The 23,340-nt window shown below is 38.1% G+C and overlaps 1 protein-coding gene across 2 annotated transcripts in view; it reads right to left on the bottom strand.

Annotated features, from left to right (window-relative positions):
* TOX (thymocyte selection associated high mobility group box) overlaps positions 1–23,340 on the bottom strand; it is a 253,276-nt gene that overhangs the window by 3,496 nt on the left and 226,440 nt on the right. For both annotated transcript variants that reach the window (XM_075828315.1, XM_075828316.1), the window contains 3 exons: positions 17,411–17,491; positions 11,327–11,713; positions 346–497 (listed from right to left, as the gene is read on the bottom strand). In XM_075828315.1, coding sequence (XP_075684430.1) covers positions 346–497; positions 11,327–11,713; positions 17,411–17,491 — 620 coding nt within the window. The remainder of the gene's footprint in view (positions 1–345; positions 498–11,326; positions 11,714–17,410; positions 17,492–23,340) is intronic.

The following is a 23,340-nucleotide window of genomic DNA, read 5'->3' as shown; positions in this document are numbered from 1 at the left end:
ACTATGCTCCTATGTAATCAATCTATGGAATAATTTTCACAGAACGCATATTACAAAGTGTAAGCACTTTAGGTGCTCACACTCTTCAGCTAGATTTCATATTAGTATACAACCCCTTTAATATTGTTTTATAAATAAAAATGACTAATTGTTAAATATTCTGTAACCTTATTGCCATAACCAATAAGAGATTTGGTTTATTTGTCAGTGTCTCGGGAACGTATTGATAATTCTATCGACAAATGCAAACCATACCTGGGATGCTGTGAATCTCTTCAGAACAAAATGTGGTGAAAAATTTCATAGCAGGAGTGGAACACTAGAGTGTGCTGGTAGTCTACTCACCCATTACTGCAGTAGTCATTGTTCCATTCTATGGCCTGTCCTGGAGGATTCCTACAACCTGAACGGACATACTCCATTGCTTGAGTAACAACCTGGGCTGCTGTAGATGTTGGGCTGATAAGATTCTGATATTCTGACTGAAGAGAAAATCCCTGTGAAACAAATAAACCGTATTACTAGCACAGTGCGATATACACAGTAAACAATAAATACACAGCAAGTGGCACAACATTCAGGAAGACATAAAAGACGAAATAAAAGTAAAGTATCTGAATGATCCATATATTGGTATTAAATGCAGAACGCAGATGATTATGTCTCTGCTATAATGGAAATAAAGGTCAAGTAGATTTATAAACTGGTTAGTCTAGAAGAAAAACAAAAGGTTTTAAATAGGTGAACAATCAACACAACAAATATAGATTATATCCTCCGAATCTGCATTTTCTCCTTCTTCATTAAACTCAAGGATACATTGCTTGTTAATTTTCAAAATATGCAACAGAATCTTTTTGAAAGGCATTGGCAGCAGGTGGCTGAGTGTTTTATTAGACTACACCTATTCATGCATTGTTCTCCAAACCCTTTTTCTTCATTCAAACACAAAGGGACCATCTGCTTCCTTTATACTTACACTTCTTTTTCAACTAACAAAAAAAGCAAAGCACGATACTAGTCATTTGAATTAACGAGTAACAAATAATAATCAAACTCCACAGCGAGACGGAAAAAAAAAATAGCTCGTCTGGCGATTCTAATTAACAATTTATTTCAAATCCGTATTTATGATATAAAAGTGATTTACTTAATTATAAAATTAGACAAGGACATGTTATATGTTAATATGTGTATATCATGTGGTAGTTGCCCGAAAAGAAATACACATCGAGGAATAAGAAAGGTCTATCTAGCTGTCGCTCAATTCGCACCATGTCTGTGGTGTTCTATTGCCGAGAAAATCTACTGACGTATACGCCAACATGCCCATAGACTTTAACGGCCAAGTGTTTGCTAAAAAGTTATTATTCTGGCATACATTTGTCCATTATCCATGAGGATCCCATAGCTCCAACTGTATTAAAAAGTGCAGTCGACTGCGTTTGAAAAAACCCCCAAAAAAACCCATAAAACATTTACTGCGTGATAATAAAAGGGTGGACATATGCAACTGTAAAGGTATATAGTTATGTACAATTGTCCATCTTTTTGAACATAAACACCACATGCATTGTGTTTTTACACTTATGTTGTCTTATAGGGGACTCTATTCTATGAGAAAATGTAAGGGGCTCTCCAGTTTCAAGTAAATACGCTCACAACTAATGCTGCTATAAGAACACAATACATCATCACACACACGTCTGTGATGTTTTACACTGCTGATGACTTAAATATTCATGCTGCCTGAATTACAGTCCTACTAATAGTGAACTGCTCAGTACTGTAAACAACGGGGTCACAGCAGTGACTGATAAAGACATCGTTTTTTGTTCAAATTAACAGTGGTTTTGTTTAATATACAGGGTGATTCAAATGTCTCAATACAGGGAGAAAAGGGTCAGAACTGTCTATCAGAAAATGTGGCCATACTGTCCATTGCAAACAATCAGAGTCTAGTGTTCGTGTATTAAACTGTGCTGGGAACATGGTCAGATTTTTTTGTTAGATTTGATAAATGAGGCCCAATATTCTCTATTTATGGAGACTTGAATCAACCTGTAGTATGCGATTATAAAATTTCTATGTAAAACCTCAGTAAACAGTAGATGTTAAATGTTGTCAATGATTGGGCAATATAGCGAGTATTCAAAGATAACTTTGAGTATTGCTTGCCCAATTTTTGAACGAGGGAGTGAATAGCTCATAGAGCCACTTCCTGGATACAGGCTGTTCTCCTGGGTTCTATGTACACAAGATATCTTTTAATGGTAATATGAGGAAACATTTCTGGTTACAGTGTATTATTTGAATAATATTTCATATAATACACATGACTCATGACCGGTTGTGCAAGAATGGTTTAAAAGATAAATATATATTTTAAGCCACTCTTCCCCAAACAATGGCACATGAGTAACATGTGATACTAGTCTCCTTGGCAAATAAAGTTAATAAAGTGCATGCACCAAAGAGAAGTAATGTGCACAGACACAATCATGTGGAATTTTGCTGTCTTGCCAGAAGTGTAGCCAAAGACTCCTAAGCCCCTGAGCAACTTCTATTTGCTTCTCTATCAAATATCACTAAGCCTGGCATGATAATTTTCCAATAAATGAGAAGCCCAGCAGGGTACAATGCAGGACTAGTGGGCAGTGCTTAACTGGCATCTTGCCCAAAGTATGCAGAGTAATCCTAACTAATGCCTTTCCACCCTTGACACTACTTTTGCTTTCCTACTGTCCTCTAGAAAATAATTGTCCCCACTACCCACCTTCGAATCTCTAATGCCTCATGCACATGACCGTGTGTGCAAGCCGGGTCCCGTCCGTGATCCGTGGAATGATAGTACATGTCCTATATTTCCACGGATCGGAAAGTCATGTTCGTTTTCATGGACCCAATTCACCCGCTAAAGTGAAAGGGTCCGTGAAAACTATCGGGTGCCACTTGGATACCGTGAAAAAATGGCCCGAGTGGCACTCGGTCGTATGCAATAGGCATTATACTGTATATCTAGTAGCATTACTGCCATAAAGGTATATCGGCAATAGGTACCAGCACTGCTTTTCCAGAAACATGATAAAATATGAGTCACGAGAGCACAAACTCTTCAACTTTTAGCTTCTTTTATCTAGGACAGTGGTACCAGACTGTATAGATGAACCTGAAAAAGAGTAATGCTGAATCGGAGCCCAGACCAACATTTCCTGTACTAAGGGTTGGGGGAAGGATAGGCCTTTTGATTGTGTTGATGTTTCTAACTTTGGGTTTGGATGATGATTAATAGAAGACACCAGTTACCAGAAGAGCAAACTATTACTCATCTTTTCCCAAAATATGCTTAAATATCACTTGTTATATACTAATGTAGTTCTTGAGCTGAAACATAGTTGGATACCTCGGTTATAAAGCATACTTCTTGCAATATCTGGTATTGCTATTTGCAGAACAACAACGTTAGTATATATACAGTGAAACCTCTAGAGAAGACCAACCAAAATTGCATTGAAAAATGGTCTTCTAGAGGAGTGGTCCTGCCAAAAAAGAAGTCCAGAATGGGTAGTATATAATTGAACTTAAATCTGGTACAGAAAATCTGACCTAGATACAGAAGTGGTCTTCTCAAAGAGAGGGTCTTTAGGAGATGTTTCTCTGTATATTGATTTGCATAATATGGAATTTTAGGTGTAGTGTTTAGGGCTGTATATGGTGGTATTAAACAGTGAGTTTTGAAGATGGAGTATTCTGGAGAATTATACTGTATCTCAATATTTTACATACTATTAATTATATGTTTACTGTAATTTAGTGTGTTATCTGTGAAGTGGCCTAGTTTTGGGTCTACATGTTGGCATATCTAGTGACCCAAGTTAGATAATAAGTCTAATATATATATGTTATGCCAAGCCTATGCCAAGCCTATGCCAAGCCTATGCCATTGATAGGTGAAGCCATATAGTTTACACTCATCAAAGCCATATCTTCTGTAATTTAACAATCAATAAAAGTTAATGGTAGTCATGAAGCATGTAGACGAAGCAACCAGGGATCGTACAATGGCCTTTAAAGTGCTTTTTTTTGTTGTCCTGGATTTACGCATATCATGGAGTCGAACAAATCTTGCCCACTAACTCAGCTTCAATATTGGATCCTTGGTCAGTGAGGATCCATATAGGACAAACATATGGCCATATCACATGCGTCCATAACAACTAGTCAGGGCTGTTTGGAATTACAATAGCTAAAGAAGTGATCCAAACAGACCAATGAATATTAATACCCAAATGATACCACATGGACTGTCAGGAAGTCAAGTGTGAGTAGTTCAAATGGCTCTGCAACCTTAATAGCCAAAGGGGGAACAATTTGGTCCCCAGATTTATGTAGGGAACAATTTTGGCACTCCTTACACACAGCCCTGACAGATGCAGTTGGACGTGGGCCAAAGAAATAACGCCTGATAGTCTACTCTGTCCAAAAAATGTGCCCCGACCTCGTGCAGCAGCTTACATGTTTGTTTCATTTGTGTCTTAGACAGGATTGACTGGAGAACATTTTGCTGCTCATTGGGGAGCCAAGCTGTGCGGTACAACATGCCTTGCTCTAACACCAGTCGACCCTACAGTCAAGCGACTGAACGTCCTCACTCAGTTAGTTGAGTTTACTGTAGTTTTTACAGTCGGCATCGCTGAGACATCCATTCGCAGATGAGGCCAAGGTCTGCATGAGCTCACTGACACTCTCTTGTCTGGTATGCATCTCTCCTGAACCCCCAAAAGGAATTTTACCTGTACCTGCAATGGCGTCCTAGCAATCCACAATGGGGGTTTCTTTACACCTTCCAGAGCTTCATCCACTCCATTGTGTAAAACTGCACTTGGATTTCTCTGCATTGCCGTTTGAGCACACAGGCCCGTAGTGAAAAGTTTAATTAAACCGGACCAGTCTTGCCAGTCACCTTTATTCTATGGCTTCAAGTTTGGCAGGGGTTCAGATATTCCAGCGGTTATTAAAGTTGTACACATTAACTCAGCTTCCCGTTTGATATTCTGCAAACCTTTCAGTCCCTGGACAAACAGTATTGATCAACTGACGTGGACAAAATATATAATTAGTGGGGTTCTTCTCTGCCGGGTGTAAACTCTGACTTCCATAGGATATGACTAGTTCATCCTTTTTCTGTACACCACACCCAGCCCCAGCAAGGTGCCACCGTTGTAGAGATGAAAGGGCAATGTATAGTCAGCAAAACCAAAATGGGGGCACTCATTAATCGACACTTTAGTTCATTGAAGGCTTCTTTTTGGGACTGTCCCTTTCTGCTCCGTTAGCCCCTCCTAAAAGCTGCTTCAGTGGGGTTGTTTTGGAGAAATCCTTGACATATCTCCAATGGTACCTCTTTAACACCCGTAAAAAGTGAACTTCTGCAACCCTGTGTAGGTAGGGCCAATCATAGATAGCCTGGGCTTTTGCTGGGTAAGGGGGCCATTCCATCTTCACACAGCACGTTCCAGATAATAAATCTTTTTTTGCCAGCTTGCATTTGCTTGGCTTGAGCGTTTACTCAAATTGGTCCAGATAATCTAGCATTACCCTAAGTTTTTGGAGGTGGGCAACAAAGCTCTTTGAAAATACCATTACAGATGTAGCCGTCTTTACCTTGACTTTTAACGCATTAAATAAACAGTGGCTAGATCGCTTATCTTGACTTTTTCAATGAATTTCCAATGGCTTTTTTGTGTTATATTATGCTGCAGCAAGTTATCAGAGTCAAGTTAAAGATGGCTACATCCGCATGTCATCGAGACAAATAAACACAAAGTCAAAGTTCTGATCCTTCAGACACTGCTCCATAGGTGATGGGAGCATTCAAAAGACCAAAGGAAATGCAGTAAAACTAATAGGTGACAATAATGGTGATGAATGCGGTCTTCTGGTGAACTTCCTCCTGCACAGGCACCTTCCAGTACCTGCTGGCCATGTCAAGAGTTGTGAATAATGTAGCCTTTCTCATGGCGGTGAGAAACTCCCCTACTCCTATTAGGTTAACATTAACAGTTATCTCTAATGTTCGCCTGCTACTCTTCACAGGGTGAACACACTGTAATATCCCTCTCACAACCTGGTATCTCATAGGGGCATGAGGAACAAACAGTTCGCTCACTTGAACTTCTGTGGTAACTGGTATCAGCTATGTGCATAGCCAAATTTGGGGCTAATTTAAAATATCAAAAACATATCCCCTTGATAGGTAGAGCGAGATTACGTTCACCCTCCCAAGGTGGTGGGTGACTTCAATCTATGTATAACAAGTATGTGTGTATAGTTCTATGAGTTATTTGCTATGGATACTATTACACCCGGTATGGTGTGTTACTTCAGGTCTACTTTTTGTTATGGAATCTTGTATCTTTAAAATACTGCATTATGTTTGTATGGCATTTATGTTCACATTTTTTTTGCTATGTTGTTATGTTTGGTATTGGTTGCTGTGCCATTCATCCACCCATTTAATCTATGGGAATTCCTCCCCTGCTTTAGCCAGCTAGCTTATCTAATACTTCATGCACACGACCGTGCTCGTAATTACGACTCGTAATTACAAGCACGGGCGGGCACGGCCGGCCGCGGGCAGCCGGACGCTTTTGCGAGCCGTGCTATCATTATAAAGTATAGCAGCACGGCCCGTAAAATAGAAAAATAGAACATGTTCTATTTTTTTAACGGCACGTGCACCTTCTCGTGAGAAAACGAGAAGGTACCCGTGGCTAACAAAAGTCTATGAGCCCGTTATTGCGGGTCGTAATTACGACCCGCAATAACGGGTGTTTTTACGGTCGTGTGCATCAGTGGTCTGAACTAGTGGCTGGGTTTCCAACCTTAGGCACTAGCCCCATCAAGTACAGTGGTAAGTAAAAGTTAATGTCCTTCTACAGCATCTTCTATGTTTATATATATATATATATATACATACACACAGACATATATATATATATATATATATACAGAGAGAGAGATATTTCTGTTAGTCTGCAAAATAATTAATTATCAGATCAAAGGCTTCATTTTTAACCCTACGCTGGGAATCTATTTTTAGCAATAAATACTGATCCCATCTGCACAGTTCTACTGAGATTATTTATATATGATAATACATGGACAACATTACTGATCTATTATCTATGCACATACATTTGGATATTTTTAGATTCTAACCTGATACTTTTACATTTTAAATCCAGATCTACTGCTTTAGAGGATCCTGTGAGCATCTTTTTTTTGCAAAACAATTATGCATATAGTCTTACTTCCAGAAATGTTAATGTTAACATGTTAGGAATCTGTTCAAGAATGGAAGAAACCCTCCGGTTAAATAATAAGGCAAATTTAGTGCAAGTGTCTTTTTTTATACAGGGAGATTGGTTTGTCAAGGTCAGTGTAGAAAGAAATATCTGGCAGAGGTTTGATTCCATTTTCTAGCCTGAGGACAAATAAATGACTCCAACCTACATTACTGAGAACAGACAAGAATTGAAAATAGCTGCAGAAATTAACAATATGGAATTGGTTTCACTTAGGGGTGCTTCTATCCTAAAACAATGTGCAGTATTCGAGTATGTTAAACAGAATTGTCTACAAATCACATCTATTACAATAATAATATGTTACCCAGTGCCCATTGATGGTCCCCCTAGCATGTATATGTATATATATACCAAAAATATGTAAATGAAGCAGCACTCATGTAATAAAGTGAAAGGTGCAAATCAACTAGAGCTTAATCCACAGATCCAAATAACATACAAGAAAAAAAGATTGCAGCACTCCAGCAAGGTCCAATAAAAAATATGTGGTTTTATTTGCCCATGTTTAGAGCCAAGCCACGTTTCAGTTCCACTATGGAACTTTTTTCAAGCACATCTTATTAGATATGCTTACCATACATGTATAATGGGGTAGGATTTTTTTTTTCGATTTGGCTTATAATAACAAAACTACCTCATAACAGCAAACACTCCATAGATGAAAAATGATGCTGTTTCAATATTTTTTGGACAAATATGCAAATTTCCAGCAGATTTATTAAATGTTCTGTGCTCTTAGAGACATCAAAAGAACAGACTATGTAAGTACAATAATCTATGCAATTCTCCGAGACTGTATAATTTAGCCATAATACTGATTTGTCAGAAATATACTTAATGTTCGCAATTGATGTGAAATATTGGTTGTCTGTATCTCTGTCACTGCAACTTTTTGAAAGTTTCATGTTCAGCACTGACTAAAAGATATTCTGTGTATTATTTTTTTTTCTTTTGCAGGGGATTTATGTCTATTTAATCTCTACTTTTAACTGTAGTACTAATAATAGTAATATGCACAGATAGCTGTTAGGGCATACCTATGGTATGCCCTAGAATGCATTATCACAGGACAGCCCTGGGGGCCTTTCTAATGCTCTCTGCTGACACTCTAAAAGGGTGAACCTAAGCGATCATCAGGCCATGGCCTAAAAGGAAATCATAAAGGGAACCTCCTCCCTTTATTTAAATCCCATATACTATTTGCAGTTTTCTTCAATCCTGACCATTAGTATGGGAGTGCAGCTATCAATCACAGCCACGCTCCCACAGATGAGCGCATGGGCACAGCTATAGAGAGTGACAATGTCTGCACTGTTTACTATTTAGGTACTGCCCAGCAAGCACATCAAGAGTCAAAAAAAGCAATGACCAAGTTATCAAAAACTGAGCCTATTCGTGACTACAACAATAAAGTCCAACTAGTATTTAAAAATTTAATTTAACCATATCTGCCATGTTTTGGATATTAGAACCAGTTACTTCAAATAATCCCAAAACTGAAATAATATGTCTACCTCTAATTATCCAGAACTCTTCATGTTTCCATTTGTCATTGTACATTATCTTGAAAGAAATGAATATGTTATACAATTTCAGAAAATAAAAGATTTATGGCTAGAATTCGAAAACCTATTACCAAGTTAGAGTAATTCTAGGGTACCCTTCAGAACACCCAATTTCTAGTGAGTTTCCTTGCATTTATCCCCCATATAATTAAGTGAGAAAAAAGAAAAAAAACACATATAAAGTCTACTTCAACGTTTCAAACATGCTGTATACCAAACCCAGTTTCCCATAGAAGCATTTCTAGGAACTTTTGGCAGCACTGCTTCTTTAGGAAAAAATTTTTCGCAAAACTTCATTCATTATCACTCTGCTTCCCCAGGTACTATAGATATGCAGTGCCTTTCAAAAGTATTCACCCCCATGGTGTTTTTCCTGTTTTGTTGCATTACAGCCTTGAATGAAAATGATTTTTGCGTGGTTTGTACTATTTGATATCCTCAGCATAACTACCACTTTGAAGGTGCAAACTACTTTTTACTGTGACTCAAATAATAGTTAAGACAAAAGACAGAGAACTTTTATATTTCGTATTTATCCCCTGAAAATCATTACTTTGTGGAGCCACCTTTTACTGCAATTACATATGTATGTCTCTATAGCTTAACACATCTAGACACTGGGATTTTTGCCTCTTCTTCCAGGCAAAACTGCCCCGATTCCTTCAAGTTAGGTGAGTTGCGTTGATGTACAACTGTCTTCAAGTCACGACATAGATTTTCAACTGGATTGACGTCTGGGCTTTGACTAGGACATTCCAAGACATTTAAATATTTCCCCTTAAACCCCTCCAGTGTAGATTAGCAGTATGTTTAGGGTCATTGTCCTGCTGAAAGGTGAACCTCCATCCCAGTCTCAAATCTCTGGCAGACAAGTTATCCTCAAAATTTGCCCTGTATTTCCAGCCATCCATCTTTCCTTCAATCCTGGGCTTCACTGTGGGAGTGGTGTTCTTGGGGTGATAGGAAGTGCTGGGCTTGCGCCACACATGGGGTTTCCTATGATGACTAAAAAGTTAAACTTTAGTCTCATCTGACTAGAAAATCTTCTTCCATGTGTTTGGGGAGTCTGCCACATGCTGTTTGGCAAGCTGAGCGACTATGTTTTTGTAACTCCTATGGTAGTGAATGGCAGTTACGGAAGCAGCATAGCATGCGAGCTGCTCTGTTTCCATAGCAACCATTCAGTTCTTTGGGAGTTACGGAAACAGCGTAGCTGTTACGCTGTTTTCATACTCCCGACCATATAGTCAGGAAGTGGCCGGCAGGCAGCTGCAGCAGAAAAAGGTATAACGGGGTTTAGGGGGCCCCGTTCTATTGATAGGTGCGGGTCCCAGAGGTGGGACCCGCATCTATGTGACATTTATGACATATCCTGTGGATAAGCCATAAATGTCCCTGATGGGAAAACCCCTTTAATGAAGGGTTTTATTAAGACAATTCCTCACTAAAAACAGTTGTTCTGGATATCATGCCATTAATGAAGGTGCGGCAGCCTTTATCTATGAAGGATATTTTATCTGGCCATATATCTCCCCTTCAGTACCGGTTTCAGGGTATATGTAGTATTACATTGTGCCCTTTCAAATAAATGGGTGACCATGTAATTCCTGGCAAAGCTGAGTCCGCCAGGACGGGAGCTACTCTGCAGGCTAGAGTCACTCTCTGCTCTGCCTTATTGCGGAGAGCCCCGAGCAAGGGCACCCCCTCCATGACAGCAGTCATAAAACAAAAGCTTTAACTGAGGGATGGAGCTTGACTAAGAGGGGAAGGCTTAGCTTGACTGATCATCCATTTCAGATAGACTGCAGCCTGCAAGCTGTCTCTCATCCAGTGACTGGTACTGTATGATTTGAGATTGGTGAGAAAGTAGGGACGCAAAATAGATATCTCCTGGGCCACATTTTTGAAGACTTTTTGTTATTCATTTTTTTATTTTGGCCATTTTATCCTCCTCGGAGTAACTGATAATGATCAACATGAAAGCAAAATTGAAAGATTCATTTTTTTCAGTATGCTATCAACTTTATGACTTACATAGTATATAGATGGATATAAAGATGATAGACAGATAGATGATAGATAGATAGATAGATAGATAGATAGATAGATAGATAGATAGATAGATAGATAGATAGATAGATAGATAGATAGATAGATAGAAAACACAATATGCATTAGCTACATATAGGGCACTATTAGGTACCATTTCTTTAGGCATGAACATTGCTACAGGGTAAAAATCATGCCATTTATACAGAGCAAATCTACATACTGACCAGGCATTTGTATGGCGAGCAATATGAATAGTATTTAACATGTGTTTTATGATGATGTTAGTAATAGATGTTTTGTTTTATGTAAAGTATTTGATCATATGAAAACATTACCAACCTGCTGCATTGCTGGTGAATGCAAAGCTGATTGACTTTGCATTTGTAGCTGGTTTCCAATGGACTGCTGCATGGACATTGACTGGTGTTGCTGCATATGCATGTGCTGGTGGAGAGGTGGACTCATCTGAAGAGATGGAGGAGGAGATACAGCCATGCTTGCTAGAGAAACAGTCACTGGCATTTGGTTGCTGGGTTTGGGAGCTATGTTCCTGTTGATACCGGGATGCATGGCAGATAAATGTGGATTCATTGTTGACTGTTGGTGATATGGAGAGTTGAGATACAATGTGGAGTGTTGCTGTGTGGGTCCATGGAAAACTGGGGGCTTTGAATTCATCATTTGAGAAGGTTGAGACGTCTTAACATCCATGGGGTCACTGTAACTCTTTGAGAAAATAAGAAAACATCAAAGTATTAATGTCTATGTCAAAGACGTGTTTGTGGTCACAATTAAGGAATAAAGTGTCTTGTGTTATCCTTGGAACCAACTACGCCAGGCTGTTATGCCAAGTACCTTGGGCAGTATCGGACTGAGGTTCCTTGGGCACAACAGAGGAAATGATTCTGAGGACCCACGCTCCAACTATACAGAACCTGTGTAGATATACTTTTAATTTCATTGTAATCTTTGTTGTTATCATTGCACACACAATACATATCATCAACAAGGTTAAATATATTATTCATTAATTTACACATATGATAGTGGGAAGAGATTTGCAAAATTTAGCTCTAAATTTGTTTGGCTTCTGCTGGACCATTGGGGCCCCATTGTATGAGAAGCCAATTACTGAGTCTATGACTTTCGGGGGATCCTTTGGTACTCAGTCCAACACTGCCATAGGGTCAGGGTCATAGTACCCTACAACAAAATTGGGAATATTTATACAAACTGCTACAGCCAAATAATTGAAAATAGGTTGAGCATGGCCACCAGATTAGATAAGCATATAGATGCCATTTTTTTTTTGTGCATAAACTCACATCCATGTGACATTTTTGTGGGTCTGGTGCATGTCACATACAACTTCAATCATTTTTGCAGGTTAAAAACAGTTTGATGCATTTATAAATATGCCGCATTGTATCCAGCTCTGTGAAACTATCGGAATACCTATCCAATATTTTATGTATACTTGGGATTGCAGTGCAATAGCATAAGGAGAAGAGTATGTTGTTTGCAAAATGATGGCAATTTTTTTTTTAAATGAATTGAGGTGTGTTGTTGTAATCTAAAATCTTGTTCTTGTAAGGAGTCACCAACAAAATGTCAAATATTAAATATGTTTTATATTGTATAAAAAGCCACTTATTTTACTCTCACTCTCTCTTTTTCTAGAACTAAAAACATAAATAAGATTTTCTTGGCCAAGCACCATATAATTTATGGTTTAATTTACAGTATTTCTTAAGGAGATGGCCGTTTTTCTTTTTTGCTACATGTCATTTTGTATTTAAATAGAAAAGATGGTGATAATATATGAGTTCATAACTAGAAGCTATTTGCTTTAGAGTAGACAATAAGTGTAATCATAAAAACAGATGAAATCAGCAGTTCCATTTCCTGCCCATTAATATCCAAGTACATTTTAGATGGACTCGAGAAAAAAATAAATAAAACAATAACCAATAAATGAAAAAAAACAAATGACATCAAAACAAAAAAAAATGTTGGAACTTTTTATTGCTCCAATGTATCTTAAATAAAAACAAAATGAAGCAACTTTGCAAATAGTCTTGATTAAAAATATCCACCTATTTTATGTATACAGCTCATATTCAGACCTTCCATCATTATAGAGTACAGACAGGCCCTGTGTTGTCTGAATATGGCAGAGACTAAACTGCAGAGACAAACCTAGACTATCTGTAAAACAGAATAGTTGCAAAAGTATACATAACCTTTAGTATAATGGCATTTACTGTATATTTACTTATACAGAGCATATAGCACAGTATTAGTTTTAGCTTTAATAGATTAAGACAATAATACAACAATTTCTAGGCCCTGTTCACTCAGAGTTTGTTTGGCGCTAATTTTGACGTGGAAACCGTGTTTGGATCAGCACCATAAAACAGCTGAAATCGCCCCTCCTCCCTTGAGTTGAATGGAAGACAGAGGAGTTTCTTTCCCCGGGCGGATTTTAGTCGCTCGTGGGGAAAAAAAAAGCGACATGTCCTTTCTTGTCGCGGTTTCTGCCTCTGACCTCCCATTGAAATTAATGGTAGGCAGAAAAAACATGCGGCAATAACTTCCAAGCGTTTTTAACTGCGTTTTTTTGCCCGCAGTCTTTTTTTTCAATGGTCGTGGGTGAAAAAAGCACAGAAAAATGCCGCAAAAAAAGTGCAGGAAGGTCAAAATCTGCCTCAAAATTTCTTAGGGAATTCTGAGGCAGATTTTTTCTGGCTGCAAAAAACGTTTCTATATATCACAGAGAAAAAATTAAGAGCCTTTGACGCCAATGTATATATATATAAAAGTTTTTAATTTTTATTAAACAAACACCATAGATAGTTAAAATAAACAGAAAGATACGACTCTAGTATAACAAGCGGAGATCGCACCAAATATTGTTGCTAACTATAGTCTATGGGAAAACATGCAGATATATTAGACAGACATCTATTTCAAAAGTATAATACAATGAACAGTGCATTGAGCAAAATTAGATGTCTGATCACAGACTTACCCATAGGTAGCAATAGAGAGTGAAAGACAGTGTCTGCTCCGCTGCATAAACCCTGACGCGCGTTTCGCCACGTGTGCTTCCTCAGGGGGATGTATGACACTGCAGACACTGTCTTTCACTCTCTATTGCTACCTATGAGTAAGTCTGTGATCAGACATCTAATTTTGCTCAATGAACTGTTCATTGTATTATACTTTTGAAATAGATGTCTGTCTAATATATCTGCATGTTTGCCCATAGACTATAGTTAGCAACAATATTTGGTGCGGTCTCCGCTTGTTATACTAGAGTCATATCTTTCTGTTTATTTTAACTATCTATGGTGTTTGTTTAATAAAAATGTAAAACTTTTATATATATATATACATTGGCGTCAAAGGCTCTTAATTTTTTCTCTGTGATATATAGATTCGTTTATGGAGCCGCCTAGATGATATGGGGGGGGACAGTTGTGGTTTAAACGGTCCCCAGCCCTCATTACAACTTTGTTTGGAGTCTATATATTGATTCTGCAAAAAACTTTGTTGCTTTAGTACAAAGGGTGTGGATCTCAAATTCACCTAAAATGCTATATGAGTCAACAAAGAATAAAATAGGACAAAAATTGGTACATTTAAGGCCCTATTCACATCAAGTTAGGGGCTTGTTTCGGCGGTATACGTCGGGAAGACCCCCGACGTATACCTATGACAAAAGCCCAAACGTATACCACTATATGGCATACAGTGGGATACGTTGCCCAGGGACCGACCCTGGCAAAACTAATGAAGTCACTGTGCATTTATGGACAGTGACTTCAGGACTTCCCTATCGTTGGATTCGGCGAGCAGAGCATCAGCTGATGCTCTGCTTGGGGACTCCAGCACTGCTCCTAACGTCACTGTCCATATATGGACAGTGACTTCAGGAGTTTTCAGGGAGCCGGAGTCCCGGGACAGAGCCATTCAATAGCGCTCTGCCCAGGGCCTTCAACTCTGAGGAAGCTCCTAACGTCACTATCCCTATATGGATTGTGATGTCGAGAGCTCCCCGAGGTATACGTTTAACGTATATTTGTGGCGGATGCCATACAATGGCATCCATCACCCATAGGCTCCCTTGTTAAAAAACGTATACTGTGTGGTATGTTTTTCTGCGGGATCCCTCAGGATGGAATAGTGTAGTCTACTACACTACTCCATCCTCCAAAAAAAAGGTATACCGACGTATAACAGCGCGACGAAGGCCAAAAGGACACTCTTTTGGTCTCTGTCGAGATAATGGAGCCCTATGGACACATTTATCTTGTACGACGGGAACTTTCCTGACGTACAAGATAAACGTAGTGCCTTAACGTGATGTGAATGGGGCCTAACCTTTATGTCCCCCTGCCCTGTGAGATGACTGGGTACTCCAACATGGCTAGTCACAGCAGACAGAACAGCTGAGGAATGGCAAGAATCAAGTGTGATTACTAAATGATGAGGAGTAGATAATGTAGCCCTAGCAATAGAATACGTAGAATACATTTTATCTACATCTAAGGCATGTTGATACATAAGTAAAAACATTGACATGTTTTTTTTTTCTACAGATGTGGAAAATTACTACATGAGCAGCCGCAAAGATATTATGGCATATTTTTAATGTTTGGATAAAGTAACAATAGTTCTGTAAATGTTATAATGTACAAATATTATAATAAGACTCAAGGTCCTCACACTGTAACTCAACTGACTTATATTATAAGCACTGAAGTCACTGCAGTTTACTTAATGTAAACTGCTAGTTCTGGTTAGAGAAAAGATCGTTAGTATGATAAATTGCATGTTCAGTGGTTGGAATTTTGATTGATCTTCATCTAACCCCTCCAGGGGATAGCAGCACATTACAAATTCAATTAATGAATTTGTGTAGAGTTTGGACTGGGTCAATTTATGGAGTGAATATATGTTATTTCTCGAGGGAACTGAACCAGTAATGAATGGGTTTTATATATTCTACAATGTAAACATACATTTATCAGAAGAGTAAAACAATTTGTCACTGATTACATATACTATAAAAATGGTTAAAACTTGTAGGGAAATTTTATATTATTATGAAAATGGTTCACTTTGTTACATATGAAGGAAGAAAACTCACATATACCCACATAACTATAAATCTTAATAAAAAAGAAAAAAAAAGGAAGCCATTTTTTTTTATACCTTCTTTTATAATGCAAATAGGTTACAGGAATTAAACGAATTACCTGCACATGGCTTTAAAATTATAACTATAACATTTAACCAGACACTAACTATTTAAACAACTTATGGTAATCTAATAGTATACCTGATATATATCAGCTTTGTAATTTATTTACTGTTAACATTTTGTTGCTTTACCCATGCAAATTCTGTGTGAAGTTACTGCCAATAGGTGTCTTCCTTCCTGTAATCTGATGTCCATCCCCTGTTGTCAAGCAAAATCCATCTCTAGATACTTCACTGCCTGTCCATACAAGTCTATGGAGAGGGGAAGGGGAGTAGGAGGAGGGAGTAGGGATTGAAATATGCAGACACATAGAAGGATATGGAGAGGGGAAGAGGGATGGGAGTAGTGAGCAGGAGAAGAGAGAGAAAGAGACACAGACACTGCCGATAAAAGTCTATGGAGAGAGGAGAGGGAAGGGGGCAGGAGTGGAGTGAGACCCACACAGATGTTCTGCAGCTTCTGGTAAGAGTTATATCTCCCCCAGTGCTGGATTCTCAGCTACACTGCTCATTACTGCTACTATATATAATTAACAGAGATAAGAGATCAAGATTCTCCTCTTCTTTGTGTGCAGTGTATGGTAGACATGATATCAGTTAGGCTCGACCCACTAGCTCAGAGAAAACTGGGAATTAGATAGAGACTGCAGAGGGGAAAACTCTGAAAAAATGCAGGACACAAGTCATATAATGGCCAGAAACAGTGTTCTTCCTCTGTACACACATAGTAGCTTATTCTGAAAAGTCACCTGAAAAGTTAGGTACGATTTAAAGAATATCTCCAATAAAAAAATAAAAAAAAACTTTACAGTGCTTTTAGATCCTCCTGTACAGTATCCTTGTTTTCCTTCAAAGCTCAGCCGTTTGTACTGCAGGTCTCTCGTTCTTCCTGATTAACTAACAGAAAGTTATTATCATTGTCTGCCATGTTGAAGATACAGTGGAGCTGCAGCTTGGTCCCGGTCACTGTTAATACAAGACTGTGGACTGCAAAACCAATGCGGTCATGTGCATGATGCCTTAGACCTGTAAATCAGGTAAGTGACCTAAGTCATCTTTTAGAAACTAATACACTTCAAACGTAATATGTTGTGGAAACAATTTTGCAAAACCATTTAAGTGATATTGGTAAGACATATGTCATAAAGTCATTACCTTGGATACAAGACTTGCTCGGTATGCAGCCAGTTGCTTGAGATATTCCTTTTTGGCAGCTTCAGTTTTCTTCTTATACACCTGCAAATAATACACATGAAAAACATTAAACATCTAACATTTTATACCAACTATTAATTGTGCATACTTATTTCAGATCAATATAATCCTCTTCTACAGCCACCATAGTAATATAAATGAATAATAATGTGGAGAACAATCTCTACAGGCGCACCAAGTTGTTTCCGTAACTCCCATGTGCAGCCACCCCTGCCTATGCCCATTCTCTGAAAAGGAGTGGTTCCAAAAGGTAGGACACCACCTGTCACCCCTTTAAGTCTATATATTCATTCATCTAACTGTTGGTCTTATGTCTTTAGACGTCAATAATATTATTGATAAAAATGACAATACATGATGTATGATGAACAAATTTTAGTCAAAACCCCAAAAAATGTAACTATTAAGTAAGTTATAAAAGGAAAACACTGTAGAGTCATAATATATTTTTAAACAAAACTGATACACATCAGAGCAACAATGATGGAAGTGATCCTCTCCTTGAGAACAGGACGGCCTCTAAAATAGAATTTCTTTCCTATTGGGTGCAGTTGATTACAAATTCTTGTATTACTTTACATTTGCTTCCAGATGACACCCCAACAACTTCTGTGCACCCTGTGGCTATTACAACGGATTTCCAGGAATTAAATGAATCTTCTTGAATCTTCATAGTTTGATAGTCTTTGGCGATACTGTGGATTAGGATCTACAACATTTCATTGTGAGGTTACTACCAGGTTCTTGACCAAAAAAAAAAAAGTTCAGATAAGTTAAGAGAACTGGGACATCAATGGTGCTCGGTAGTAACCTACTAATTATTCCCAAGACACTTTCATCAAACTGACCATGAAGGAAAATGTCTAAAGAGTGTGAAAGCAACAATAAAGATTAAGCAATCTGATTGACTTGACATAAAAGTAATGGAATTACAGTAGCTCCAAGAAAGAGACATCAGTTTTTGGGCTCTGAGGATTTGTCAGCTCATAAGTGTAATTCTGCCTTTCCAGATCCCTGCAGCTTCTAATTTAGCAGGACAGGCTTATAATTGAAGCAAATTAACTATTTACTCTTGCTACTTCTACCAAGGGAGGGAAGGACATACCAGCAGGAAGGAATGCGGGGGAAATGAAATTGTTCTCACTTGTGTCAGATCTGCCCTTCTATAACACATTATCAGTAATTTCATGAGGCGTCAAACATTGGAATAAATACTGAATAATAAAATAATGAGGTGTTGCTATTGAGTCAACCAGCTATAGATAATTTTACGGCATATGCATTACGCTGACTAAAGGGAGGCATATGTTACAATAACAGTGGCTTGCTTGTGCTACCTGATCATTAAAATCTTACTAGGAACCCTCAGAGAGTCTAAGTCTTCTTAATACGCAATCCTATTCTTAAGTAAACCCTTCTACATTCTTGCGCATATGGCAACACATCTCATATTGAAACACAAGGCTGAATTCTAAAATGGGGTTTTACGTATTGGTTTTTACTATAAGCATATGTGTATTTGCCTTTCTCGTTGATGTCATTGACAGTAATGTAAACAAGATCAATTTTTTTGCAATTTGCAGAATCTATTACAGCGTTACCGTGCTTCCAATTAGAGATGCAAAGACGATTTTGTACATTTCCATCTGGTTTACGTTCAACACAACTTTCATTTTTCCCTTAACAACTATTTTACAAAATAGAAAAAAAATGACCTCAGTGTTCCCGTGAATTGTTAGTCTTAGAAAAAATGAGAAGCATGTTTAACTCTCCCAAGAGTATTGAGTAAAGTAATGAATAAAGAAAGGCTCATATTTAAGGGACCTCTCAGCAACTGGCTGGTAGTAATTAAACTACTGCCTAGAGTCTGCTGTAATGTGCCCCCGTATTATGAATACTGATAATAATTAAAACTTGATTTCTCCCCAACAGATAGATGTAGTTCAGTAATGACGATAATAATGTAGCGGTATAATTGCAATCTGCTATTTAACTCCTAGCATTTGAATACACTTAACAAGATTAGTATTTCAATAAAAAATATAGTACTATTTCTCATCTTAGAAATAACAATACTGCTATGTAATAACAAATTATTCCAAAACTCAATTATATTCAGTCCATCGTCAGTACTGAAGGTCCAAATGACCTGATCTGGGTTTATAACGGGAAATTGTTAAAGAGGTTGTCTCATCGTGACATCCTCTTTATATAGTAAAGCTGGCCCGGCGATCAGATGATCCTTGCAACCCCTGTCATACAGCTGTTATCACCGGGGAAGCCCAAGCTGGCCATACTTTTGACCTGCAGCAGCTACTCCTGCGAAAATGTGGTATTACAAGCCAGACATTTGGATAAATGACCATCCATGTAATACAAGGATAAGTTGAGTTTGCCAGTGCGTCTTATAGAGGTGGGTCCCGAGCAGGAGGTCCCCCTCTATGATGTTCATATCTCCTATAAGGGCATGTGGAAAAGGCTTTGTCTGATAAGACAACCCCTTTAATTAATCTTTCATTCTCTTAGTACATTGTTGACGTCAGGGTAAATATTTGAATATTATATGTGATCTTCTCTGCACCATAGGTAATTGTGACTATACGGCTATCTATTTCACTAAAATACAATATTTACACATAACTTCATAGCTGTTACTGATTTACCAAATTAAATATTGGAGACAAAATGCCATATAAATGACTACATAAAAAACGACCATAATTAACAAGAAAATTTATAGAAATATTAGATGACGGGCACTGGTCGCTGCTCATTTATAACTACCAAGCACACCATTACAAAATAACATGTTTCTGGACAATAGTTAAAACTATAGATTAGACGACTACAAGTTATATAAAAGGATTGTTGTTATAATAGATAATAAAATGAATATCAGTGTTATTGAGTATACTACCTGGCTAATAGTTCACTTCTTACTAGGTGGGGAGGTTCAGCCATTTTAGCTACACCTAACCCTACCGTCATATGTTCTCCTAAGACAATCATATAACAATAGAATGGACTGGTTGTCAGAGCTTTATGAATTGGGTTTCCATGGCCAAACAGCAGCATACAACCACATGCCAAGTTTTGGCTGGAGTGATGCATAGTACATTGCCGTTCGATTCTAAAGCAGTACCAATGTATTCTATAAAGTTATTTATTACATAGTTTCCCTCTATTTATCCAGAGGAAGGCAAAAAAAAGAAAAAGAAAAAACATAATACATGAGACAATCTGCCTTAAAAGTGAAAAAAAAGTCAGACAGTTCTGGTTTTGGCAGATGCTAGGAGAACAAATTCACCCCAAATGTGTTGCGCCAACAATCGTTGAATTGTCTGTTGACTCACCCGTTACTACTGTACTGTACTAGAAATTCACTGCCTGTCTAAACGTTTAAAATAATTTTATTAACAAGAATCTAAAAAGTAGGGCACTAAATGCCAAGGATCTGGGTACAGGCGTTGGCAACACAGATCATGAATGCACGATGGAGTATGAGTGATATGTAAGGTCAGAGTGCACTAAATTGAAAGTGCCTGAGATAGCTGATAATAATTCACATATCGCTACAGAGCTCCATATACGTGCTGAACAAATATTGGTTGGTCTGATTGCCACAAATAGACAAGATTCCCAACGTGTTTCTGCACCCCTAAAGCATAGGGGAGCGTCCTCAGGGGTATAAATTACATGACTATAATTAAATGCAGGTCAGCACATATTATGCTATTTGTCGGTTTTCCGGCGTGCACTGGACACTGATAACTGGTTTAGCGCGCACCGGGGAAACCCTAGAGCCTTATACGGCTAAAGCCCCACCTACCATGGTCGCGTCATCAGGAGCTGAGCTAATCGGTGAGTGAAACGTCAAGACTGACTCCCACCGAATGAGACGGCCCCTTGGTAACGACGCGACCAATCGGATGGATGCATGAAGCTATATGGAGCTCTCTAGCGATATGTGAATTATTATCAGCTATCTCAGGCACTTTCAATTTAGTGCACTCTGACCTAACATATCACTCATACTCCACCGTGCATTCATGATCTGTGTTGCTAACGCCTGTACCCAGATCCTTGGCATTCAGTGTCCTACTTTTTAGAATCTTGTTAATAAAATTATTTTAAAAGTTTAGACAGGCAGTGAATTTCTATAATTTAACCTAAACGTGTACCTTCTACACTGACAATTTTTGGAATATACTGTTCTGTATTACTACTACTAGTTTCCTCATTACAGATACTTCCAATTATTTGAAGATATTAAGTCTTCTTCATTTAATTTTACTAAAAAATCTTTCTGTACATAACAAGCTAACAGTAACTTCATTGGGCGTTCCGGCGGACATGATGTGGCATCCAGGTGACCATGAGAAATATCTAACTGATTGCAACAGAGGGGGCAAATACTGTAGAGATATCAACTTTATTAATTGTTCCTTCTGCCAGAAATGCAAAGAATCATGAAAGATGGCTACACAAATCTCCCAAAGCATAAATCATACAAGATAAAAGTGAAGTAAATGTTTAAAAGCACTCTAATCAGAACATGTAAACGAAACATACGCTTAAAGAGGCTCTGTCACCACATTATAAGTGCTCTGTCTTCTACATAATGTGATCGGCGCTGTAACTTAGATTACAGCAGTGTGTTTTATTTAGAAAAACAATCAATTTTGACCAAGTTATGAGCTGTTTTAGATTTATGCTAATGACTTTCTTAATGCCCAACTGGGCATTTTTTAGATTTTGACCAAGTGGGCGTTGTAAAGAGAAGTGTATGACGCTGACCAATCAGCATCATACTCTTCTCTCCATTCATGTACTCAGCACATAGTGATCTTGCTAGATCATGATGTGTTGTTACTTACTCACACATTAACGTTACTGAAGTGTCTTGAGAGTGAATAGACATCGTTTCCAGCCAGGACACGATGTCTATTCACAATCCAGACACTTCATTAACGTTTGTGTGTGACTTACTCACACAGCACATCGAGATCACGCATGCTGTAATTAAGTCCCACACAAAAGTTACCGAAGTGTCGGGATTGTGAATAGACATCGCGTCCTGGCTGGAAGCAATGTCTATTCACTCTCAAGAAACTTCAGTAATATTAATGTGTGACTAAGTGACAGCACATCGTGATCTAGCAAGATCACGATGTGATGAGTACACGAATGGAGAGAGGTGTATGACGCTGATTGGTCACTGATTGGTCAGCGTCATCTACTTCTCTTTACAACGCCCACTTGGTCAAAAGCTAAAAAACGCCCAGTTGGGCATTAAGAAAGTAATTAGCATAAATCTAAAATAGGTCATAAGTTGGTCAAAATTTATTGTTTTTCTGAATAAAAAACACTGCTGTAATCTACATAATAGCGCCAATCACATTATGTACAAGATAGGGCACTTATAATGTGGTGACTGAGCCTCTTTAATAGATCAGATAGGAAAGCAAGCTCTCAAATCTTTAGTCTTTAATGAAACATAAAGGGCATTCAATGGAAACTGTTGATTGTGTTTAAATTGGTACAAAAAGTAAAGAAGATGTGAAAGGTGAGAGTTATTTGAGCAAAGGGCATATGGACAGGGGTTGTCCTGAAGGGGAACACTCTTTAAATAGTTTATTTATAAGGTGCTAATTGTGCCCACTTTGTTGCCTAAAGACACTGTAAGTGATTTGCATATGCAAAACAAATAAATATTTAAAAAAACCCAATAAGGATCATGGAAAGAAACTATTGTTAATGTCCGCGACTACATTAGAAGATGATGATGATGATGATGACATAGATAAAATATGGCATAAGGACTTTAAGGACAGAGACCATTTTGTCCTTAAGGCCAACAGGAATTTTTT

Source organism: Rhinoderma darwinii, chromosome 5 (genome assembly GCF_050947455.1).
Source record: "Rhinoderma darwinii isolate aRhiDar2 chromosome 5, aRhiDar2.hap1, whole genome shotgun sequence".
NCBI classification, from domain to species: domain Eukaryota; kingdom Metazoa; phylum Chordata; class Amphibia; order Anura; family Rhinodermatidae; genus Rhinoderma; species Rhinoderma darwinii.
Note: the sequence above shows the minus strand (reverse complement) of the source record. Positions and strands in the feature narration are given on the sequence as shown.